The 24,790-nt window shown below is 36.7% G+C and overlaps 2 protein-coding genes and 1 long non-coding RNA gene across 3 annotated transcripts; all 3 read left to right on the forward strand.

The window, feature by feature from the left end:
• Nucleotides 1-1,204: 1,204 nt before the first annotated feature.
• Nucleotides 1,205-4,077, forward strand: LOC120442643 (myelin-associated glycoprotein-like). Its single transcript, XM_039619512.1, has 6 exons — nt 1,205-1,234; nt 1,357-1,426; nt 1,654-2,022; nt 2,852-3,142; nt 3,625-3,885; nt 3,986-4,077. The coding sequence occupies exons 1-6, from the start codon at nt 1,205-1,207 to the stop codon at nt 4,075-4,077; spliced, it is 1,113 nt and encodes a 370-aa protein (XP_039475446.1).
• Nucleotides 4,078-4,234: 157 nt separating this feature from the next.
• Nucleotides 4,235-4,886, forward strand: LOC120442603. Its single transcript, XR_005614812.1, has 3 exons — nt 4,235-4,328; nt 4,466-4,535; nt 4,619-4,886. It is a non-coding gene; the product is annotated as an uncharacterized LOC120442603 (long non-coding RNA).
• A 14,466-nt stretch (nt 4,887-19,352) lies between these two features.
• LOC120442582 (sialic acid-binding Ig-like lectin 14) lies at nt 19,353-22,914 on the forward strand. The gene is made up of 9 exons (XM_039619273.1): nt 19,353-19,401; nt 19,564-19,914; nt 20,525-20,815; nt 21,232-21,480; nt 21,596-21,856; nt 21,961-22,051; nt 22,260-22,352; nt 22,498-22,567; nt 22,651-22,914. Exons 1-9 carry the CDS (start codon nt 19,353-19,355, stop codon nt 22,684-22,686), a joined length of 1,491 nt encoding a protein of 496 aa, XP_039475207.1. The 3' UTR covers nt 22,687-22,914.
• Nucleotides 22,915-24,790: the final 1,876 nt, after the last annotated feature.

The following is a 24,790-nucleotide window of genomic DNA, read 5'->3' on the forward strand; positions in this document are numbered from 1 at the left end:
GCAAGTATGAGATATTGATCTAGACAGTGGCCTGGTGGTAGAGGAGGACATCTGCTAATCGAGAGGTTGGTGGTTTGTTTGTTTCGGTCTGCAAATATCCTTGGGTAAGAAGGATGATGTGTGTGTATTCATGTTAGATAGAAAGTACTTATGTAGAAAAAAATGCTTGCGTGAATGAGGTAAGTGCTTTGAGTGCTCAGAGAAGAAAAGCGCTATATGAAAACCAGTCTGTATATTCTACATATTCAGTGATGTTAGACCATGATTTACAGTCGCAGGTGGTGATTAGAAAAGTACAGTTGAGCACAAAGGTGTAGGAGACAGGAGGAACCTTTGATAACTTCAGCTATTTGTGCTTAAATTTGAATGACTTCTTAAAGAGCTTTCTTTAATTAATTTAACAGATCCATTTTCTTCCACCTATGCAATCCACTACCTCAGGCAGCTGAAGCATATCCCAGCTGTCATAGGGCAAGAGGGAGGGTACACCCTGAAAAGGTTCAAAGTCTGTTGCAGAGATGACAAACAGAAGAATACAACTAGTTTTAGAGTCATCGATTAAAATAACTCCTGAAGGATTTTGGTTTGTGTGAGGCAGCCAGAAGGTAATTCAATTCAATTCAATGTTAATTTATTTATATAGTGCCAAATCACAACAAATAGTCACCTCAAGGCACTTTATAATATGATGAGTCATTGGTATCAAAGCTGGAGCCTATTCCAGCTACCACAGGGAGAGAGGCACCCCTGGACAGGTCACAGGGCTAATACAGAGAGACAGACAACCATTCACACTCACATTCACACCTGTGGTGTTTAGAATTACCAATTAACGTAACCCCACTAAGTGCATGTCTTTGGACTGTGGGAGGAGGCCGTAGAACCCATACACACACGGAGAGAACATACCACACAGAAAGGCCCTGGACTTGAACCCAGGACTTTCTTGCTATGAGGAAACAGTGCTTACCACTGCGTCAACTGTTTTTTGTTTGTTCATTTGTTCGTTTTTTAATTTATCATTAGAATGATTATTTTAGCAACTGTAACAAAACAACTTCTCATATTAGCAAAATAATTATGTTTTTATTTGTATTTTTTATCTTGTTTCAGACCTCCTATCTGTTCTTCTGTTAATCTCATAACTCCCCTTTTATAAAACCATGATATGGGTGAAAATGTATGCATTTTGATACATGTTGCCATGAAGATTGATAAAACAGACTTCCCCATTGTACCATATATGAAACAATATTGAGACTTTGAGACATAATAAAGCTGAATGCAAACTAACAAGTCACTTCTCACCACAAAGAAATAATAGCACCCTAACATATCTGTGTCACTTTCTTTTAGATGCGGCAAAGAGAAGAAGAGATGAATCCTTTAGAGTGGATTTTGTTTTTCATATGCGTTTGCTTCAAAGGTATGATGCTGTTTGTACAATGTATATATTTAGTGATAAGCTGTACAACACAAAAACTCTAAAATGTAAAAGTCTACTTTTTTTAAATCTTACGACGTGGTTTATTTTTCAAGCAATTTTTGTGAGGAATTTGTATTTTGTTTTATGCATTTACACTTTCTTTCTCTGCTTGATTGTCCTGTTTCTGTACTTCATTTAATCATTGTTTGTTGCGTAATTTGTTACAGTTACTCAAACAAAAGCCTCATCTTGGACCACTGATGTGCCATCCTCAGTTACAGGTCTCCGTGGCTCATGTGTGGTCATCCCATGCTCTTATGACTACCCAGCTGGAGAAGACCAAAAAGTCAATGTATTCACAGGGATTTGGAAGACCACTGAGAGAGACCAAGTCATCTATCATCCAACTGAATCTAAAATTCTGGAGCAACATAGGAGACGAACAAACCTAGTGGGAAACATCAGAGAGAAGAACTGTTCTCTGATGATTCAAAACCTTCAAGAACCTGATGGGGGGTCTTTTTATTTCAGGATAGAACTTAAAGGATACGCTAATTTTTCCTATTTAACTAAAAAAGTTGTTATTTCAGTGACTGGTAAGTAAAAAAATTAGTAAATACTGTGCACAGATCAATAACACTTTAACCTCCTAAGACCTGAACTCTTTCATGGCATGCATTTTTAATTTTTCTTTGCTATTTGGGCTGATTGGGACATGATGAATTTAAAAACAAAGAATTATCGTTTTACCTGATGTAGTTTATGAGAAGAGGATATCAGGCCCCTGAGAGCAAAATGTAGCATTGTGGACTTGACAAAAAAGTGATGTCCACATATGTTGACGCCAGGTCATAGGAGGTCAATAATAATAACGCATTTGTGCAAAACTACAAATCAGCCTACAAGATCACTTTAATATCAATATCATGCAGCAGTGTTTGTTTCTATGGCTCACTTCATAAGTGTATAACTATGTAAGTGTAAAACTAAGACAGGTTTTCAGTTAATACAGACATGTTTATGTAATTGTGTATTTTTTCATCCTAAAGCTCAAAAAGCAGGAAAACATGTGGAGACATGAAAAGACAAAATTGTACCAAATGAAGTTCCCATTATTTTCATTTTATATTTTTAACCAAATCTGATTCATTTTTTTGTGGATAAAAGTCAAACAAAAAAAGAAAAAAATTTCTTCCTATTCTTTCACCCCATATTTATCTGCTAGTAATACATCTGTGTTGGGTGTTGGAAAGCTCAGCAGGATGATTTAAAAAATGAAGAAATTATATACATATCATTAACATAAAAAAGAATGTCCAGAATTCAAAGCTTTATAAAATATAACATCAGTTTCACAGTACGTTAAGTGGTCTCCATGTTGCATTAAAGTGACTATAATGTTCCTGATTTATCTTGTTAACACAGATGAACCAAACCCCATCAGTTTATCTATGAAAGAAGAGGTAAAGGAGGGTGAAAACGTGTCTGCTTCCTGCTCTGTGTCTCACTCCTGCCCCACATATCCACCTGATTTCCACTGGAGTCACTCTGGAGAGCAACATGATCAAACACAGCAGCTTCATGAAGGCCAGTGGAATTCAACATCTACTCTGACCTTTCGCTCAAACCGCACGGATCACAACAAACCTTTACAATGCAGTGTTACATACCACGGTGGAAAGCAGCGGGAACAATACAAGATCATTAAAATAAAATGTAAGTATTTAATTATAAATACATGCTGATGATAAAAAAAATTCATTCAAACACTGTAATTTATTTTTTTTATATATATAAAGATGGGATTCAGTGTCGTATCCCTTTCACGCATAGTGGTCACTACAGTGGACAGCTATTCAAAGGCTGTTTCCTTGCATTTGTGTCAGTGTTGATGATATACTTGCACATAAATCACTACATTGGACACTGATGTGTCACTCCAAACCCTGACACCCACTGGTTGTTTAATGTTACTATAGATGAATGACATGTTTCACTGTAATTTATTGTTATTCATTGTTATTTAACCCTGTCATGCATGAATGATGATAACCTCAATCAGGATTTTTGTCTTAAGTATTTTTATTCATCTTTTTATGCCGAAAGATGAATAAAAATACTTAATTAAAAGATCCCGATTAAGGTTGTCATAACTCTGTTTAACTCTGTTTAAATAAATAATTTGGCTGTCCTTCCAGATGCCCCTGACATTAAGACTTCTTCTAAGTGCTCCTCATATGATGGCATAGTAACATGTGAATGTATCATAGATTCTGAGCCTCCCAGCACGGTCCTTTTTGTTCTTGGTGACAAAGTGCTGCAAAGCAGCAAAGTAGAGAAAAATGGCTCTGTTACTACTGAAATTCTGCAGGTAGACTTTGGGTCTTTCAAGTTTGTGCACTGCCTGGCAAACAACATGCTGGGAAATGCTAACCTCATGCTTTCATTATCTGATAAAGGTAAGAAAATTTTTGAGTCTCAGGAATACTGCATAGATTATTATCATTCTATATTTACGTGACAAAATACATTCAGTATCCTTTCTTTCTTTTGGGACAGACAACATGCAAATTATTCTTATTGCCTCTGGGGCAGGTGTGATTTTGTTGATCATTTTGATAGCCACAGGAGTGGGAGTTGAAAAATGGTGAGTTGTTAAACAAAATATCCAATGTTATTAAGGGGAAGTATAAAAGCAGAGACTTTTTTAAAAAAGATCTTGACAGCTGATGTTTAACTTCAGAGGCTGTGAAAAGTATCAGCTGTTTTTGTAACATTGTAAATAAAAGAAAAAAAAACTTTCTGCCAGGACTAAAAAATCAGGAGCAACACAAACGTCTGACACGAGCACCATGAGGTCAGATGGACCTGTGGAGCTCCGTAGTTCTGCCCCAACAAAAAGGTTTGAATTTTTCATCTCAGTTCACAGACAAATAAGAGTACTCATAATTATTATGATTAAAGATGATTTGTGATTTTATTTCATTTCCATATAGAAAAACAAAAGAAATCTTGTTTGCCTTTCCATCCTTTTTGCAGGAACGAGGACTATGACAATGTCCACTGCAATGACCTTTACAACAGTGATCATGTATATGGCAACACAGGGGTTGGTAAAGTTTTCTTCATTCATTCATTCGGTGTATGCATGAAAGAAGGGAGTGAATTCAACTTTTTTCTTTTTTTAAGCAGAGTGATTCGGCTGAGCAAGTATATGCCAATGTGTAACCTGTGGAAGACCAGCTGCCATGTGTCTCAGATAAGAGTCAGGGAAATGTGAAAAGATCCTAGTCCTATTTTTATCTTGTCGAACTTAAGTATTATATTCCAGTTTTTGTATTTTCTGTCATTCAAATTTCTTTGTAAAACATAGTCAGTATATAGGAAAGGCCAATTTGTGCTTTGCCTTGATGTGATATGCTTTGAAAATTTACCATTTCAATATTTGTTGACCAGTGAATATGTTTAATAAGTGTTTGATTATTATTAATTTTGTTATTAATTAGCCAGTAACAACAGAGGATGTGCCTTTTGTCTTTATGAGAATGACAAAACACGTAACTCTTAATGTTTTAACCCGAGTAAATATATATATAGAAATATATGTGGAAATATAATCTGTAAATGTATGTTAGAAATATTGTTCTTTGTGTGTGCTACATGAATATGTGGCATCAGCATTAACACCTTCACAGATATGGGTAACCACATGTCCAAATTTAATGTGGGATTACACTGAATTTTTATCTCCATCCATCCATTAATGCATTTTCAACCACCCTAGGTGGCAGGACAAAATGTGACATTTTGGCCTCTGGATTTCCAGGCCATACTCGGCACAGATTTATGGCACTCCATGTACACACATACAATCTACATTCAATCTATATTCAGCAACAACTTCATTAGATACACCTGTTAGATTAGATACACCACGACTCATCAGGCCTCCAGTCACCAGATCTCATTATAGAGTCCTTGGGATGTGCTTGAAAGGCAAATTTGGATTGGAAGCTGTGACACAAGACTCAATTTTCTATTTGTTGCAAGAAAACTTCTGACAGTGTGCTACTGTGCTTCCTCTTTCATAGATATTTGAACAAAAAGTTTGAAGTAATGTGATTGAAAACACCAAAGTAATGCTGGACAGTATTGAGAAAAGTGACCAATCTAGAGCTGTGACTGACAAAAGTGCAAATTGTTTTAATGAGTTGTCAGCTGCAAGTGAGAAATGTAACACAATGAAAAATATATGTAGCAGCGAAATCGTAGTTGTTTCTATGAGAATGTCTGATGTGGGTGAGGAAATATGTTAGTGATTTGAGAACTGGTGAAGACCAGTGAGAATGAATATTCTGCTGTGAGAATTGAGCCAAAGCGATTGAGTAAAACTGTAATGCCTTCTGTGTGGAGAAGAGTTATCGAACTGAATTTTTTTTTTTTTTTTTTTTTTAATTTGTTCATTTCAGGCACAACAATAAAGTTGAACATAAAGTGCACAAAAACAAAAACAAACAACAAAATGTACCTGAAAAGGGTGGGATGAAGAAAACTTATTAAATCCCACCCCTATATTCACTTATCAACAGAAACAATAAACTTCCGCAGCTACGCCAAGCAAAACAAATAGAACCTTCATAACTGAATACAGAATATATTAATTATAAATTGCGTTACCACAGGTAACAGGCAATAATAATTACAAGTAACAAACACACATACATATACATACATACATATGTATCTACACACACATGTACATATATATACATACACACAAACTTTTTTTTTTTTTTTTTTTTTTTCCCCTTGGAATCCATACCAGCAATGGTAAGAGAACAGACATTTCAGAGCACACTAACACCATCATTGATTATACTGTGACCAGACCAACTGTTTGTAGAGAAATTTAAATCTATGAATATTTTTGCATTGTTTCAGTTGTAAACTCAGACTGTTCCAGATTTTCACACCACATACAGACACACAAAAACCTTTACGGGTTGTTCGAGTTCTGGGTAATTTGAATTGTCCAAAGCCTCTCACATTATAAGCCCTTTCTCGAATTTCAAATATAGATTGTAAATTTGCAGGTAGAAGTTTATTAAAGGCTTTGTATAAGATTATGGATGTATTGTAATTAACCAGATCCTGGAATTTAAGTAACTTTGCCTGAAGAAAGAGTTTGTGAGTATGATCTAGATAACCAGCCTTGTGAATAATACGCAGTGCTCGTTTCTGTACTGTGACTAATGGATTAGTTGTGTTTTTATATGTGTTTCCCCACACTTCCACACAATATGTAAAATATGGAAGACCAGAGTACAGTACAGAGTACGAAGTGCATCTTTATCAAGGTATGGTTTCACTTTATTCAAAACTCTGCGAGGCTTCTGGAAATTTTGGTTTTTATGTGTCTGACGTGGGGTTTCCATGAAATTTTGTTATCAATTATGACTCCCAAAAATTTGTTTTCACTCACATTATCAATGGGTACACCTTCTATAGTAATTGGTAATTCTATATTATATTTTAAATTACCAAAAACATTGCCTTAGTTTTATTTATATTTAATGATAATTTATTTATATCCATCCATTTTTTAATTAATTTTAGCTCCCTGTTTACGGTCATTACAAGATCGGTATAATCATCGCTACTGAAAAATATGTTAGTATCATCTGCGAACAGTATGAGTTTAAGTACCTGAGAAACATCAAAATATCATTTATGTAAACATTGAAAAGTTTTGGTCCCAACACTGACCCTTGGGGAACACCACATGTAATACCAAGTTTCTCTGAATGGTAATGCCCTATACTAACATATTGTTCCCGACCCGTTAGGTAACTTTTTAACCAGTTTCCAGCTTTCCAAACACACCGTATCTTTCCAATTTATCCAATAAAATTGAGTGATTGATTGTGTCGAAGGCCTTCTTGAGATCAACAAAAATACCGACTGCATATTTATTTTTATCCAGTGCATTGGTAATTTCTTCTACTGCCTCAATTATCGCCATAGAAGTGGTTCTTATGCGTTCTGAAACCATACTGACCAACATTTATTATTTTATGTTTTTCAAGGAATTTTTCTAATCTTGAATTAAAAAGTTTTTCTAAAATTTTTGAGAATTGAGGCAGTAGTGAAATAGGCCTATAATTGGTAAAACTGTGTTTGTCATTACTTTTGTATAGTGGTATTACTTTTGCAATTTTCATTTTTTCGGAAAACAACCAGACTGAAATGATAAATTACAGATATATGTTAAGGGACTAGCAATGTTCAGAATAACCTGTTTAACTACAGACATATTTATGTCATGATAATCCATTGAAGACTTACTTTTACATTTTAATGTGATATTTATTACTTCTTGCTCATTTGTAGCTGAAAGGAACAGTGAAAAGGGATTTGGTTTTATATTACTGATATTTTCATTTTTTTTGACACGGGATGTCCGCTGCTAGTTCAGGGCCAACATTTATAAAAATTTATTGAACCCATCAACAATGTTACTCATGTTGTAATTTACACCATTTGCATCAATGAAATATTCAGGATATGATGTTCCAGAAGATCCTTGTTTAATTAAGTTATTTAACACATCCCAAGTTCCTTTTATATTGTTTTTATTATCATATAATCTTCTTCTATAATAAAGTTGTTTACTCGTTCTTATAATATCAGTCAATTTATTTCTATATGCTTTATATCTTTGTTCCACTTCTTTTGTTTTTACTTTGATGAACTGTTTATACAGATTTTTTTTCTTTTTGCAAGCATTGATAATTCCTTTTGTAAGCCAAGGACTTTTTATTTTTTTCTTTGTCCTGTATTCGTTTACAGGACAATGTTTATTGTACAACATAGTGTGTAAATATCTAGGAAATTTTCATAAGCCTTGTCCACCTCTGACTCTTCATACACCGAACTCCAATCTTGTTGTGCTAAATCGAAATTGAAGGCATGAATTGCTTCTTCATTTATTGTTCGCTTTTGCTATCGTAATCTTGGTATCTATTATTTTTTAAATCACAGTCATACAAAGTAAAAACTGGTAAGTGGTCAGTTATGTCACAGACAAGCAGGCCACTATTAATTTGGAAATCCATGACATTAGTAAAAATGTTGTCAATAATAGTGGCGCTATGTGATGTTATTCTGCTTGGCTTTGTTATTGTTGGATATAGTGATAAGCTATACATCGTGTCAGTGAAGTCATCAATGGCTTTTATCCTTGTTGGGTTTAGCAAATCAATATTGAAATCCCCACAGATGAATAGTAATTTTTGGTTCATCAAGAAAACACTTTTTCTATCCATTCATTAAAAATGTCAATACTTGAACTGGGTGTCCGATATATACAACTTATTATAACATTTCTCTTTTTTTCATTCATGATCTCAATAGTCAAACATTCCAAAATTCCATCAATAGCCATAGACATAGTTGTGACAACATTATATTTTATAGAGTTATGAACATATATAGCAACCCCGCCACCCACCTTATTTAATCTATTCATGTATTTTAAATCATATCCATTCAAACAGAAATCTATTCCTTTATCGACATTAAACCAAGTTTCAGTGATGGCTATAACGCTAAAGGGGCGAGAAAATTGTTGCAAGTAATCCTTAATGAAATCAAAATTAGAGTACATACTTCTACTGTTAAAGTGAATTAATGAGAGCTTCCGTCTAGGTTGATTTTTTTTTTCATATTGTTCCTGTGTGAAATAATTACAATTTTTAACAAAAGAAGAGAGAAAATTACTTTCAGAATCTATTTCTGGGTCTATTATATTATGCTCCTTATATTCACAATCTAGATCAATTACTTTCTGTTGGAGAATTGATTTCAACGTGTCCATGTCATTTCCTGGTGTAATTAGAGATGTTGGTGTATTTATCATCTTTGAATTAGAGTTATATATTACCTCGATACATTGTGTGTCAGTTGTACTTGTCCAGATCCTCCATGTTCCTCACTATCAGTACTTTTGCCTCTTCTGGTGTCCCGTTTAGCTTGATGAAAATCTTGCAGTTTGTTACCCATGTATGTTGTATTTTACCGTTCTTCTTCAGTTGCCTTGCCTTCCTCGCGATGTCTGCGTTTTTTCGTGTCAGATGCTCATTAATGAAAACGTCCGTGCCTTTCAGTTTGCGTCCTTGTTTCAGCAGTGCGACCTTGTTTTTCCGATTGACGAATCTCATAATGACGGCCGGCGGTCTGTCGCTCCTCCTGGGCAGTGGGTGACATGCTTCTACATGCTCCAAGTCCATCTCTATCCCTTTGCTTTGGAGGAAGGACGCCACCTGTTGCTCCACCGAGCGGTTCTCCTCATCGCTTGGCTCCCCGACGTTCCCGGCCACCGCGCGCGATATGAGCGCGGCTTGATTTTAATACCGCTGATGACCACGTCGTTCGTACGGGTGTACTGCTCCAGCTCATCCACCCGCCGCTCGAGATCCATGATTCGTCTATCCTTCTGGGCATTTTGGAGGCGTAGCTGTTTTACCTCCTCCAGAAGTCCCAGAAGCAGCTCCTGCTGCGCCCCTGACTGCGGCCACATCTCCACACAGCGCCCGAGGGAGGTTTTATGTCCTCGACCTCCTCTGGTGTTGGGCCTTTCTTGGGTGGCATACTGGGTAACCAGCCTTTCCAGTCCAGGGTCCTTTTTTATTTAACTGGCGAGCTAGCAGTTGCTGGTAGTTAATTGTACAACTTGCTAGCTATCTCCCGGTTAGGGAGCGCAGCCCGAAACACTTCGATCGATAGAACTAGTAGGATGTTGGTTGTCCTCTTCTTAACCAAAGTCCTGTTTGCCGTTTTAGAAGTTACAAAAGTTACAAAAGTCATTGCCCGTTGATAAGCAGCGACTGTAGAAAGCTGTAGAAAGCTAGCAGTTCAATCCAGTGTCTTTTCCACAACCGGCCTCCGCCATTCCATGAACCGGAAGTGACCGGTTTCAGTTTGAATTCAACAGAACAGATCTTCAGTTGTGATGAGTGAAGGGGTAACAGCAAATAGTCCATGTGGTGCTAGTACAGCTTTGTGAAGGCTTCTTTGTCCAATCTCTCTTCAGAAGGCAGTTGTCTCTCTGAACTTATGAAGAGGAAATGAGACCAGTTCTTTTTAGAATTGATCTATTTAAAATATACTGGGTCAGAGGTTTTTGAGCGTGCAAAGAAGTGTGAAAACAAATCATGCAACACAACATGTCATTTGACTGTATGCTGGCAAGTAAGTAAAAGAAATCCAGTGCTGACACCTCTGCACAAACAATATGAGGTCCAGTCTTTGTTGTTATAGATTAAAATGAATTTTGTACAATAAAAATAAAAATATGTTTATCGCCATTCCTCAAAAGGTGTGCTCAAAAGTTCCTTTCAATCCACTCAGAATACAGATAACTGAAGAAACTTTGTAATGCAAGTAACAACATAATTATAATCTTAATATAATTACTGAATTTAGTACATTAATGTGTTACGTTACTGCGTTACTATAAAATGTGATGCAGTTACAGTAACTTATTATTTGGGAATCTGATACACCCAACACTAGAGGTCATCTGCCTTAAAGGATGTGAGTTGAAGTAATTTCGGCCAGGATATGTGGGGGATATGATGTCCTACACTGCATTTATCTCCTTCAGGGAACAGAAGTTGAAGACATAAGACTCACTCACAGCTTCCCTTTTAATGAACTACATAGTCAAGTGAGTAACAAATACATGTGGAACACTTAACCTTGCCTTTGGAAGGTCCACAAAATTCACAAAATTCACAGTGAACCATGCTATCCGCAAAACAGGTCAACAAGAAGATATTAGATTGCGATGAGTGATGAGCCAACGGCAAACAGGCCCTGTGGTGCTAGTACAAGTACGTAAAGTGTTGGTCATAGTATCTCTCATCAAGGGTGGTTTTCTCTCTAAGCTCATAAAGAGGAAATGAGACTAATTTACAAATTTGAAATAGATGACACCTATTTAATTTTTTTTGTGAAAAAGAAGCAGAAGTTAAAAAGATTCTGTTTTTGGCATTGTGCACGAACCATTTTGACACTTAAGAACATTGTCACAGAGATTTTTTGTTAATTTTCTTTGGTTAGTTGACAGAACAAACCTAAGCAAACATTTGTATAGTTTGTTTGTTTAGTTTTTTAAAGTTTGTAAAGTTGCGTTCACCATTAGTAACATGTTCCACTTTGTCTCACTCAAACAAACCTTTCCTTCTGGTCATCGATCAAGATGTATGTGCTTTGTTGAAGAAAAAATAAATAAAATAAGGAACTGATCATCATGACTGATAAATAAAACCCTGAACCAACTGTATTTTAACAAGAAACAAAGCCAACTCTTAAAATTCTTGGTCACTACTGTTTTTCTTTGTCACTCCTCTGAGCACATTTACTTAACATAAGGACAAAGGTAAAGTTCTTTTATTTAATTACAAAACATACAACCTTTTGATGACATGCATGAGAATAGTAAAGAAAATCAGTAACATTGGTTGGGAGAAAGTCAAATGAAAAAATCAGGAATATCCAGAAAAAAATAACTGATGTGATTATAAAGACTCCACAAGAGTGAATCTGCACCATTAAAATGATTTCTTACAAACTAAAAACACAAAAAGGCACAAACAATAGCACTGAACTTTATCCAAAAACAAATCTTGTAGGCAGACACATTTTGAATAATTGATCATTAGAGGTGATGAAGGTCAAAGGGTGAACTTGTTAAATACTCTATTTCTTAAGTGACAACATTGAATTTTCTTACAGTACTATCTAGACATAATTTGTAGGCCATAAAGTCAATTTTGGTCCAACACTATGTCTCTCTTATCATGCAGAGTGTCACCACTTCTGAGCCCTCAGTTTGTATGGCTGGGGTGGCGACCTGCCTCATGTGGTTGATAGTAATGCTGGGGCACCACATGGGACGGTCCAGTCTTCATTCCTGTTTATTTTGTACACGTCATTCCCAGCATAACAGCGCAGTGCAGAAGTTTTCTGATGACACTGCAGTGGTTGAGTGTATTGAAGGTGGGAGTCAAAGTACAGGGAGCTGGTGAAGAGTAGAAATAAAGTTGCCCTTGAATGGTGAGGAGGTGGAAACAGCTACAGGTGCTTCAGCGCACCTGAATGACAGACAGGATGGGAATACCAACAGTGATGCTGTACAACAAAAGGTTTAGCAGAGTCGACTTTCCGAGGAAGTCCTTTAATTTGTGTCTCTGGCACTTTTACTTTATGTTGTTTATTTACGGTAGAGGTATCACAGACATTAATGTTTAAATAAACTGGCCTCCTTCAGTAATCTGTCAAAAACTGTTACTGTCCAGAAGATGGTAGTGTAATACAAAGAAAACAATTAAAAAAAACTACAAAAAGTTTTAACAATGAATTATTTATTTATGTCAATTAAAATGTAATAATGCATATATAAACTGACTGTTTTAATTGCAATACATAAGTAAGGTGAATGCAAGAAATATTTATGAACAGAGTCTACAAGTGAATATTTTTGTGTTACCGAGTTATGATGATGCAAAGTGTTGTGTAAGAGGGGAGAGATGTAGTATTTGCCCTAAAGGTGTTGTGGTTGTTGATTCTTGATGTTATTGGGGTGCAGAATGGAATAAAAGAGGTAGGTAGAGAGTGTCACGTGTGTGGCTTAAAGTTCAGACAGAGTTCTATGTGCAGAGTAATCACACACAATCCCTGAAAAAATTGTGTGCTTTCACTTAAATTCGCTTTTGCAATACTTGTAATGGGTTTTTCTGAAGTTTGTATTTTTAGTCAAAAGATAAGAATACATCTTTCACTACTACATGGGAAAGAAGACAGACAGGAAGAGTGTAGATCACAAAAACCTGAAGGTTTCCACAGCAGACACAAAGCTGTTGAGTAAAGTGAGGCGGGATAATGGAGAAGGGCCACTCCTGCAGTCCACTGCCATCACTACAGTTTTGAGCATACTCGGCTTGGTTTTAACTGCACCACGGAGCCAGATGGTGAACCCTACATCAGTCTGCTGACTCATTGCAATCCTTGATGAGTCAGATGTGTCAGATGACTATTATTGTGCTATCTACTGTACAATATAAAGCGCCTTGAGGCGACTTTTGTTGGGATTTGGCGCTATATAAATAAAATTGAATTGAATTGAATAGATGACCATCATGGCACACACACTTGACTATTTTGACAGACAATGGATGGATGGGTCTGTTGAGGTGTAGTCATTTGTGTAAAGCAGGGGTGTGAGATGTATGGCCCATCCAGCCCTTGAGCTAATTTCACATGTCTTCAATTCAACTATTAATCGCACGGTGGGTTTATGTTGGAGCTGAATCTTCAGTCCTGCTGAGAATCTGGGTAGACAGGGGTGGGACTTTACTTTGATGGGCACAGCATGTGGCCAATCATATGCAAAGGCAGACTGGGTTTTTATTTTCAACCATTTTCTGTTGTGGAGGGCAAAAGACATTTTTTCAAATAAGGCCTTTTATGAAATAAAATATTTAGTATTGAATAAAAAGAAACTATATACAAAGTGTCTTTGAATGGCAGAAATGCAGGAATGTCTGGATGTACCACAAAGCCATGACTCAGTGTCTGAGTGTCTAAAGGAGTCTCGCAGCCCTGAATGTGCGCTTGAAGCCGTTTGTAACTTGTTTCATCTCCTGCTCACCACAAACAAGCACTAGCATAATTTTTGAACTTTTAATTGTATTCTCATATGTTTTACAGCTTTTTCTACTGATAAAAATGTCCCTTATGGCCATTCATACTACATAAAGTAAATAAGCAATAAACAATTAAAGCTGACATCTATCTCCCCAACCATAATTTACTGAACCATTCATGCCACAGAGACGAAAATGCTGGTGTTGTCTCTCAGAGATGAAACTCCAGGTTTCATTTCTCCCCAACTAAAATTAGCTGAACCAGCAGCATAAAAAGACCGAAACTATGCTTCATATTTGAAAACCACAGCTCTCTCTCTCTCTCTCTCTAAGTGTTCTTCAAGACCAGTTTCCCATAAAAAATCTATATTTACTGCCTTATTCGCTTGCGTATTACTGTTGTGCACAGTGTTGTCGGCCATTGTTGTTTTTTTCCCCCAAAAGCTACCTCTGACAAGAAAGCCTAATTTCTGCTATTCAATACCAAAGATTTTTAAACTTTTCCTATATAATGACAAGTTGCAAAATACTTCTCTAATAAAACCTCTGTTTTTCACAATGTAAAATGAGTTTGACACCCTGGCGTAAAAGTATCATCCACTACAGTGGAATATCTTTCATGGAGCGAGTCACCAGAACCAATGGAATTTCCTCCTTCCCGGAGTCAGTGTCTGCTGATGTCACATCACCACTGAGCACAGCGCAGACACTCCATGTCCCTGCCAGTTAAGAGTGCACCCCTAAACATTACCCCATTAACATATTAAACCCAGGCAAATCCATTCCCAGGATTAATGGGTATGTAAGGCAAGAGCTAATTACAGCTGTAAGTCTATAATTTTGCTCTTGAACTTAACTTGCAGTGGCACTAGAGAATACTTGCAAATATCCCCATGCACACATTTATTTTCCGCCCATTCTGCCTCTCCCAAACCTCCCAGTGGGATACAGTTGGGTTAGTGTGAGTGTGAATAAGTCTTTCTCTGTGCTCACTGTGTCTAACACCTGCAATACTCACCTGTTGGAGATCCAGGCTAATCTACAGGCAGTATTTAAGAACAGCGGCAACATCTCTTCTTCACCAGTTGGTCAACTAACCACACGTTTGTAGCAGGCCTTTTGCTTCTTGTGCTTAGTTCCATGTTAAACTTATCTTGTTCCCTTGTGACCTTTGTAGTCTCTCAGATCACCACTCTAATTACCTGGTAGTTTGCATTCCTCCCTGGACGCTCTTTACCACCAATTGGATTCCTCATGCTGCCTCTTATGAACTGACTCACTTTTCACCACCTGCCTGCCCTCCTGTCTTTGTTAGCTCTGGATCTCCGGATCAGTCAGGTTGGACTCACTCTGCACTCTCACCTTGTAGGACACTCACCTGGCCAACACTACGTCCCCCGATGCCACTGCCACTCCACCTGTCAAGTAAGCCATAAATTCCATCTGTCTCACCATCCCCAAACCCTGTTATTTTTAATACCATAGCTTTACTATAGTGACCTCCCCATACCTCTGTCAACCAGCCTCTCCCTCTGTTCACAGAACCCTCACGTTTGGGAACCAAGCTAAACATTCATTCACTGTGCCTTAGCTTTACATTGTGTCATTTAAAAAAGATTGTGAGAACACTTTATCATTGTTTCCTGTGGTTGAATCAATCTGCATTTAGGCCCACATCCACATACTGGCTTCTTGGCCCATCTAACACTTATTATGCTAGAAAAGTCGCACTTTCTAGTTAAGGACTAGAGGGTAGCTCGTGCACATCAAAAGTATAAGTAGTAATAATAATAAAGGGCCATAAATCAATAGCATAATAATTGAATATCATTCCATAGATGAAAAGCACATTAGATTACCTTATTAGGAGTGGCTGGAAACCTCATGGTTACAACTCCGTCCTGGAAACCTAGTAGTGTTAACAAAGGGACTCTCAAATGTACAGACCAGTTGTTTGGATTAAGTCCATATAAACTGGTTGTCTGGTCAGGTGTGTCATGATAAAAGAATAAAATAAAAAAGGACAGAGAGAAGGAACAAAACTGTTGCAGTAGAAAAATAAAATGTTTACTATTAATAACTGCCAAATATGGGCCACTGCTGAAGCAAACCACAGCCTGCAAATCTGGAAGGACAAAAGAGCAAGAGGGTTCTTACTGGGGATGTTAAACTTATGGTCACAAAGGCCCCAGAAACAAAAGAGGACAAAGGACTTTAATTTTGAGGACAACTAGATGTAAAGAAATGCAAGTCTTAGTTTGAAAAAGGAAGCCAAATGCTGCCATTGTCTGTTGTCCGTTACTGATTGAGTATATTATGTTTTAGTACCGCTGAGTTTGTTAGTTATAGCTCTGGATTTCTTGTTTTATGTTGATTCCCCTTTTTGTGTCCAGTCTTTCCTAGTCGCGTCTCTGTGTCCTGTAGGACACTGGCCATCGAGGCCTGGAGTTCGACACCTGTGACGCAAAAATTGCAAAAAACCCAAAACAAAGACAGTGCAACATCAGACATAACAGAACGACACAGACACAAGAAAGTGCAGACATAACAGTGCATAAGAAAAGTGCCAAAATGACAGTGGATTGTGCAAAAAGTAACTTGATGTATGAAGGTGTGCATGTATGTGTCAGTCAAGTCACTATTAGTTTGCAATATTTAGTTATCTTAATCTTTGCCCCTGCTCATGTCTCCGGGTCTACTCTTTCCCCTGTTTCTATGATTGTCTGGTTTGCCTGTTATTCTGTGTTTACTCATTTCCTGTGTCAAGGTGATGTGTCTGGAATCTGGGTCTTTCTCTGTTTCCTGTCTCTTTAGATAGTCTCTTGTGCTGTGTGCATTGTGATCGGTTCCGTTTCCCTTTTCTTGTTACTCTGATCTAGGTCACCTGTGCTCCCTGGTGTATTCTGACCAGGGCCGTGCAGAGATGTTTAAAGGGGAGGGTGCTCAAGGTTAAAAAGGGGCACAGAACCAGGCTGAATAACAACAACCCAACAATTCACTGTCACAGTGGTGCTGCATGGCAGACAGAAGTAGGACCCAAATGCAGGACTCTGAGACAAAAGAATTAACGGAGGCAGCTTTTATACGTGTATGTTTGTACTTCCAACAAAATCATTGTAAGTATAAACATACAAAAACTAAGAACTGGGAACTGAAACTAGGAACTTGGGATAAACCAGGGAGAGACAGCAAAAGTGGATGACATGACAAAGAACAGAGGGAGACTGATGACTTAAATACACACACACAGGATAATGAGGGGATGTGCAACAGGTGGGAAGACACGAGGAACAAATCATAACATGACAAAAAAAGAGACAGGGGAAGCGATACTGAACACAATGCATGTGAGACAAAGACTGCCAAAATAAAATGGGAAACACAACACAGAGACAGAGAGCGAAAAAAGAAACATAGATAACCATGTCATCAAAGTAACCAAAGATGACCAAAGCTATGCTCCATGTTTGAAAAACACTGTCATGAATTCCCTCTTACTTTGGCTGTCTTGCTTCCACCATGATAAATTCGCACTTCCTGCACAGCTCTATTTCTCATTGCTTTTTACATGCCAGTCTATCGTTGCATACAGTTTGTTTTTTTTCAAAAAGTGACCTCGGACAAGAAGGTCGGTATTGAAATTCTGCTATTCAACAATTTTAGCTTTCACAAATTATGGCAAATTGCAAAAGCAATGAAACCTCTGTAACTTTGTGACAGAAAAGTTTGTGTTGTTTATTTTTTCCCTTTAGAAATTTCAGTTTTTTACAATTACAGTTTAAAAAAAACAAACAAACATAAACTGGTCAGTCTAGTCAATGAGCTACCAGAACTTTTTCTCTAATTTTAAACATTTATGTTTTACAATTTCACACCTACAAGACGTACTGACATATTTCTTTTTTTTCTCTTACAGCTTTTTTTTTTTTAATCATTTAGAACAACTGTTAAATGTGCAACTTTACACTGGAGTTTTACTGGCCTGTCCTACTTCAGCTCAAAGTGGGCTGTATGTGCCCCGGCATATAAAATGAGTTCGACACCCCTGGTGTGGAGGGAGAAGAGCAGAGGAGAGTGGACACAGAATCCTAGTATATGTACAAGGGCAGTCACTTCTTTTAACTTACTTAGTAATTCACCTGTCTTCAAACTGACGTCCGAGTTGTGGGGCATACTCTCTGACAGCATTCAATATCATACCTTTGATTTCCAGCAACATCTGTATTCGCATACAATCAACATAACTGCTACTCTATTTCTCTACCTATCAAATCAACATCCAATACTTCTGCCTTTGCTTCCCTTCCAACTAGTGTCCTGCACACACAGTATATTTAACCTCCTTCTGTCCATCATCTGCCAATCATAACACATTGCACATAACATTACACATATTACACATTCCACACTCTTAGCTTTCCTTCTCTTTTTGTGGCAACAAGGTGTATCCATACATGTGTGAAAAACTTTTTTCTAAACGAGGATCCATAAATGACTATGTGGCCATTTAACATTAACAGCTCCACAAGAAGAAACCTAGTTGTGATGCATAAACAAAAGCAGCCTTGGTGCTGCTAGTACAAGTATGTGAGTTGTCTCTTCTCTCAAAATGTGAAGAGGAAATGAGGACGCGCCAGTTTAACACGTCAATTTAAAACTAACAACTTTTTTTGTGAAATGAAAGCAAAACAATTTTATTCCTTTTTTGGGATTGTGTAAGAACCAGTTAAACACACGACACAGTGTACTGTTTTAATTTGATGCTTTGGTAATTTGCTGTTAGTATTTGACACACATTGGTTTACTGATGCTTCTATACATTATACTGCGTATATCATACATGGTCTGTAAAATGTAAGCATGCTTACTAAACAGCTATATACTGTAAAGCCTGTCCTTTGCGGCTTTGTTGGTCTCATAGTTTGTGATCTATTGCTTTGTGTGTGTGTATCATAACTCTTCTTATTTAGCTCAAAGTGAACTTTGAAAACTGAGCTTATACTAACAAATTGCTCTGTAGAAGTGTTAAAACTACTAATCAATGCAGTGAAGACTCCATTGATAAATTAATAAAACAAGCTTTCCCCATTATACATGCATGAGACTTTGTGGTAAAGTGAACGCAATGGCTAATACAAGCAGGAAGGAAGCCAAACTTTTCACTTCTACCCTGGAGGAAATGAAAGCACCCACACAGTCTTTTTTTTTTAGAAGACGAGATGGATGCTTTACAGTGGCTCGTGTTTTTCATATGCATTTGCTTCAAAGGTATGATATGTCCTGCGTTTTGTATGAATTTATTTTCAGAAGTTCTAGAACTAATTCAGGGGAATGTGCATTTTGTTTCATGCCTTTAAGCGTTCTTTCTCTTATCGATTGTCCTGTTTCTGTGCCTCACTTCACTCCATTTTATTGTGCAATTTATTGCAGCCACTCAAACGGAATCATCCTGGACAGTTGATGTGCCGTCCTCAGTGGAAGGTCTCCTTGGCTCATGTGTGGTGATCCCCTGCACTTATAACTACCCAGATATAACGGTCCATACATTCACAGGGATTTGGAGGAGTGATGACCGTGTCATCTATCATCCAACTCAGTCTAACACTGTGGAGAAGTATAGGGGACGAACAAAAATTCTTGGAGACCTCAGCAAGAAAAACTGTTCTCTGATGATTGAAAATCTTCAGCAAAGTGATGGAGGGCCTTTCTTTTTCAGGATTGAACTAGACGGTACAAACATGTTTTCCTACTTCAGTAACAAAGTCTCTATTTCAATGATCGGTAAGTAAAATGTGAGTGAATACTGACAATAAAATTACATTTTGTAGGTCTCATAAGCCTTTCTTTATTTCTAGGCTTTATTTCTAGGCTTTTTTTTTCAGAAAGAGATGTGTTCAATTAATATAAATTAATTTTAAATGTTTTCAAGTTCTTCATTTGTGGTATTAAAATAGGGTTAATCAATCACCTTTTTTTTTTAACCTTTTTTTTCTTTAAGCAGATGTGTGATGTTACCACCCAGTTAAGAAGTTTAATTTATATTTTGGTTGGGAAAAGTGCAGACACAGTAAAAAAAATCATGCCAAATGAAGCCCCTACTTTTTTTTTAATCTTATATTTTTAAGCAAAAGAAATTATTTATTTATTTATTCCTGCCCAAATGAGGCAGGAAATACCTTTCTTATGTTTTCTGTCCCGCATTTTTCCTTCTTAGATTTTGTTAAAAATCTAATGTTTTTTGTGTTGGTCACCTCAATGGACTCTTATTCATGTTTTATCAGTAAAGACAAGCCCAGTCTTCATAAAACATGACATCAACTGCCACATGCATCAAGTGCCATGTGTTGCATTACAGTAGTCATATGATGTTCATGTGTTCTCGTTTAAACAGGTGAACCAAATCCCACTGATTTCTTTGTGCAAGAAGAGGTAAAGGAGGGTCAAACTGTATCTGCATTCTGCTCTGTGTCTCACTCCTGCCCCACATATCCACCTGATTTCCACTGGAGTCACTCTGGAGAGCAACATTTTCAGACACAGAAGCTTCAAAATGGCCAGTGGAAAGCAACATCTACTCTGACCTTTCACTCAGACCGCACTGATCACAACAAACCTTTACAATGCAGGGTAACATACCACGGAGGAAAGCAGCAGGAAACATCCAAGACCATTAAAGTAAAATGTAAGTGTGCAGCTTTAAAAACATGTTAAAAACATGTTAAAAAAGAATCCCTTAAATATTGTAAATGCTGTAATTTAGTAAGAACTTTTAAATACGGGACATAGTTTTATATAAAGTTTTAGTTGTTGTTTTTTTATCAGGGGGAAAAAATGTAATAATGAAACCAAAGAGACTGAAAATTAAATGTTTTAAAAAAAATCTGAACAGAAAAAAATCATAAAATGTTTCTGGTTGATATGTGACATTACCTTCAGTATTTTGTCATAACATTTATGTTTATCCCTTTGGTTTCTGAAGTTTTCTTTTATTGCTACATCATGTCAGAGTATTGAAACAAGCTCAGCTTTGACCTGAATGTATGAAAAATAAACTAAAATGCTGCACAGTAACATTAAGGGTTAAATGTTTCTATGCAGATGCTCCAGTGAATGTGAAGGTTGAGTACCAGTCAGATGTGAATGAGGGAGAAACTGCACACCTGAAGTGCTCCAGTGATGCAAACCCTGTCAGCAGCTATGAGTGGCACAGTGAAACTGGAGCTCTGCTGAATAAGGGACAAACCTACACAATGTCAAATGTCTCCAGACACTCAGAGGCCGTGTACTGCACTGCTGTCAATGAGGAAGGGCGTGTCAGATCAAGCACCGTGAAGCTCAATGTGTTATGTAAGTAAACAATACAAGAAATATAACAACAGAAGAGATTTTTCTTTTCATTCAAACATATAAAATAAATGTATGGTTATCTGTTAGATCCTAATTATATCTGCTGTCTTAACAGATGCCCCTGTCATTGAGACTTACTCTAAGTGTTCCTCATATGACGGCATAGTAAAGTGTGATTGCATCGTACAGTCCAAGCCTCCCAGCATGGTCCATTTTGTTCTTGGTGACAGAGTCCTGCAAAGCAGCAAAGTAGAGAAAAATGGCTCTGTTACTACTGGGACTCTGCAGACAGACTTTGGGTCCTTCAAGTTTGTGCACTGCCTGGCAAACAACACATTGGGAAATGCTAATCTCACACTATCGGTACCTGCTAATGGTAAGAAAAAAAACTTTGAATCTCAAGAAAACAGCATAGATTATTATCACTCTATATTTACATGGCAAAACAAAAAATATTCAATGTGTTTTCTTTTTGAACAGACAACATGCAGAATATTTTCATAGCCTCTGGAGCAGGTGTGATTTTTCTGATAATTCTGATAGCCATTGGAGTGGGAACTGTTAAAAGATGGTAGGTTGTTAAGGATAAGTTACACACCATAAAACATTAACAGGTATAAGTTCAAGTCATGTAAAATGTCAATACCTGTTTTAAATATGATCATAAAATAAAACAATATTTATCTGCTTCTAATTGTTGTTGTGATGTTATGCTAATGTTATATTTTTGTTATATTTTTGGAAAGTCTTAGTTTTTCTCCTGATGTTTTAAATTTCAGCAGGGGGCAATCAGATGGCACACCAAAATCTGACTTAAGCACCATGAGGTCAGACAGACCTGCGGAGCCCCCTCGTTATGCTCAAACAAAAAGGTTTTAATTCTTCAAATCAGTTAAAAAAAAAACCCCAAAACAAAACACACTTTATTCATTATTAAACATGAATGATGAATATTTGATATAATTTGTGTGTAGAGGAAAAACCCAAACTTCTTTGCTTTTTGCATTCTTTGTACAGGAAGGAGAACTATGAGGATGTCCATTGCAATGACATTTACACCAATGACAGTGTGTATGGGAACATGGAGGTAGGTAAAGTTTTGTATTTTTTAAAATTTAATCTAATCATGCGTCAAAGACTGGAGTGAACTAAGCAGTCTTTTCTGTGCAGACTGACTGGGATGAATCAGTATACACCAACATGTAATATATGTGGAAGACCAGCTGCGGTCAGGTCGGAGTCAAGGAAAAAAGAAAAATCCTAGTGCTATATTCATCTTATACCACATACATATTATATCTCAGTTTTCCTGTCATCTGTCATTCACATTTCTTTGTAAAATATTGTAAGTAAGAGAAGTTCTGTTTTGTACTTTTGTTTGTCTGATCAAATAATGTGCTTTGAAAAATTACCATTAAAGTTTTGCAATAATTACAAAGTTGTCAAGTTACTGAATATGTTTATTAGCTGTTTTATCGCTATTGTTTTTGTGATTAGTTATTGAACAACAGTACAAGCGTTGCCTATCCTCTTTATAAAAAATGACATTTAACATGTCTAGCTAACATAGTAGCTGTTAATGTTTTAACTGGAGAAAATACTCAGGAAAGCGTGTAAATTTTAAAACTTATATTAACTACATTGTGAGTTAATTAAATGTGCATTACAAATAAATGGTATCAATGCTTACAAACAGCCTAACAGATATGGGTGATCACATCTCCCACTTTATGTGGGACTAGACTGGATGCTTATCTCTCATCTCATGGCAGTGTGTTGTGATCTGGTCACCCTGGTCTGGTCTGTTTATTCATTAATCAGCAACAACCATCGAGATAAAAACCAAGAAATGTGTGCTGTGCTCAGGTCTAAGGAGCTAAAAAAATCAACAAGAAAAAAAAAATCAATAATAAGATAGAGTACGCTGATTGTTGGCATGGCTGAAATGACTACACTTTTTACATTACCCTCAATACAAACATGTTTGTTGAGGTATAGCCAGAATCCAATTGTTTTAAAAGTCTGTGTCACTCCTTTCAAGAAACTCTTCATTTTAATTACAAGGCATATAATTCAGACTAACTTATTTTCTTTTCCACAATCCTAACCACCAGCTCAGATGTTCAGTTCGAGGGTCTGTGTAGGTGCAGAAGATATTTTTATTTATCCCAGTTGATTGGAAGCAATTGGTTGTGCCAAAGAAAGCTTATTTTAAACATAAGTTACCACAGACAGCAAGAACAAAGATCCTTAAATAAACTGGCCTCCTTCAGTACTCACTGAAATATTAGTACGGACCAGAAAATGACAGTGCAATACAAAATGATCATCAACTGTGTGTGTGTGTGTGTGTGTGTGTGTGTGTGTGTGTGTGTGTGTGTGTGTGTGTGTGTGTGTGTGTCATCCTGGAGAAGTTGGACTATGCAACCTCTGTAGGGCGGGTCCAGGTTATCACCTCATGCTCAGTGACACTGACCCTACTCAAACTTAAAACTAGTGAAAAAAAAGGTCAGAAAAGATGAGAGGATAAAACAGGGCCATCTAAACCACTTCTTTTTGGGGGTTGTGTCCTTGTTGCCCCTCTCATCCTCCTGTCTTTGCCCATTAAAAATCATAAAAGAAACTCATGTGGAAAGATTTATACTGATGGTATATACTATTTGAAGACTGTTTCACATCCCATATGTTTATGTGTAAGTCAGTGTCTTCTTTTGAGTGATCACATTTAGCATTTAAGCACTGCTAAAAAAAAAAAAAAAAAAAAAAACCAGAATTGCAGTTTTCCATTTTAAAATATCAAACAATACATTAAAGATCAGAAATCCCACAGTTAAGTCCACTACGGTTCAGTTGCTAGGTGAAAATTATTACTTCGGACAGGTATTGGACTAAAACATGTTAACTTCTAATCTTACTTTGTCATTTTTATAATAAAACTTATTAAAAAATGAATTTACTTTTAATTTGATTTACTCAAGAACAAGTGGTGTTTAAAAAAAATTAATCAAAGGAAAAGGGTCAATGCAGTGATTCATTCATATGTCACTTAAAATGAAGTCCATAGTGGCCCATAGTGTAATAAATATTTTCTTTTTGCAGAGTTCAATGTCAGGTGATAAATGTGCCTATTTTATTAAACTTTATGACATATGACAACATCAAAATGAAATAAACTTTCTGGAGAATACATAAACTTAAACCTCACAACTAAAAACTGTTTGTTTTGGTTATTTTCATCAAGATTTCAAAACCTTTAAAATGGTGATCGCATTTTCCAGTAATTGATTGATTGATTGGTTTATGTTAACTA

This window comes from Oreochromis aureus, linkage group 11, assembly GCF_013358895.1.
Source record: "Oreochromis aureus strain Israel breed Guangdong linkage group 11, ZZ_aureus, whole genome shotgun sequence".
NCBI classification, from domain to species: Eukaryota; Metazoa; Chordata; class Actinopteri; order Cichliformes; family Cichlidae; genus Oreochromis; species Oreochromis aureus.

Bases quoted from the DNA above. Each gene is read 5' to 3' on its own strand.
- LOC120442643 (XM_039619512.1), top strand. From the start codon at position 1,205: ATGAAGATTGATAAAACAGACTTCCCCATT. The intron at 2,023-2,851 runs GTAAGTAAAAAA...TTGTTAACACAG, and splicing joins AGTTGTTATTTCAGTGACTG to ATGAACCAAACCCCATCAGT. The intron at 3,886-3,985 runs GTAAGAAAATTT...CTTTTGGGACAG, and splicing joins GCTTTCATTATCTGATAAAG to ACAACATGCAAATTATTCTT.
- LOC120442582 (XM_039619273.1), top strand. From the start codon at position 19,353: ATGGATGCTTTACAGTGGCTCGTGTTTTTCATATGCATTTGCTTCAAA. The intron at 19,402-19,563 runs GTATGATATGTC...AATTTATTGCAG, and splicing joins CATATGCATTTGCTTCAAAG to CCACTCAAACGGAATCATCC. The intron at 21,481-21,595 runs GTAAGTAAACAA...CTGTCTTAACAG, and splicing joins CGTGAAGCTCAATGTGTTAT to ATGCCCCTGTCATTGAGACT.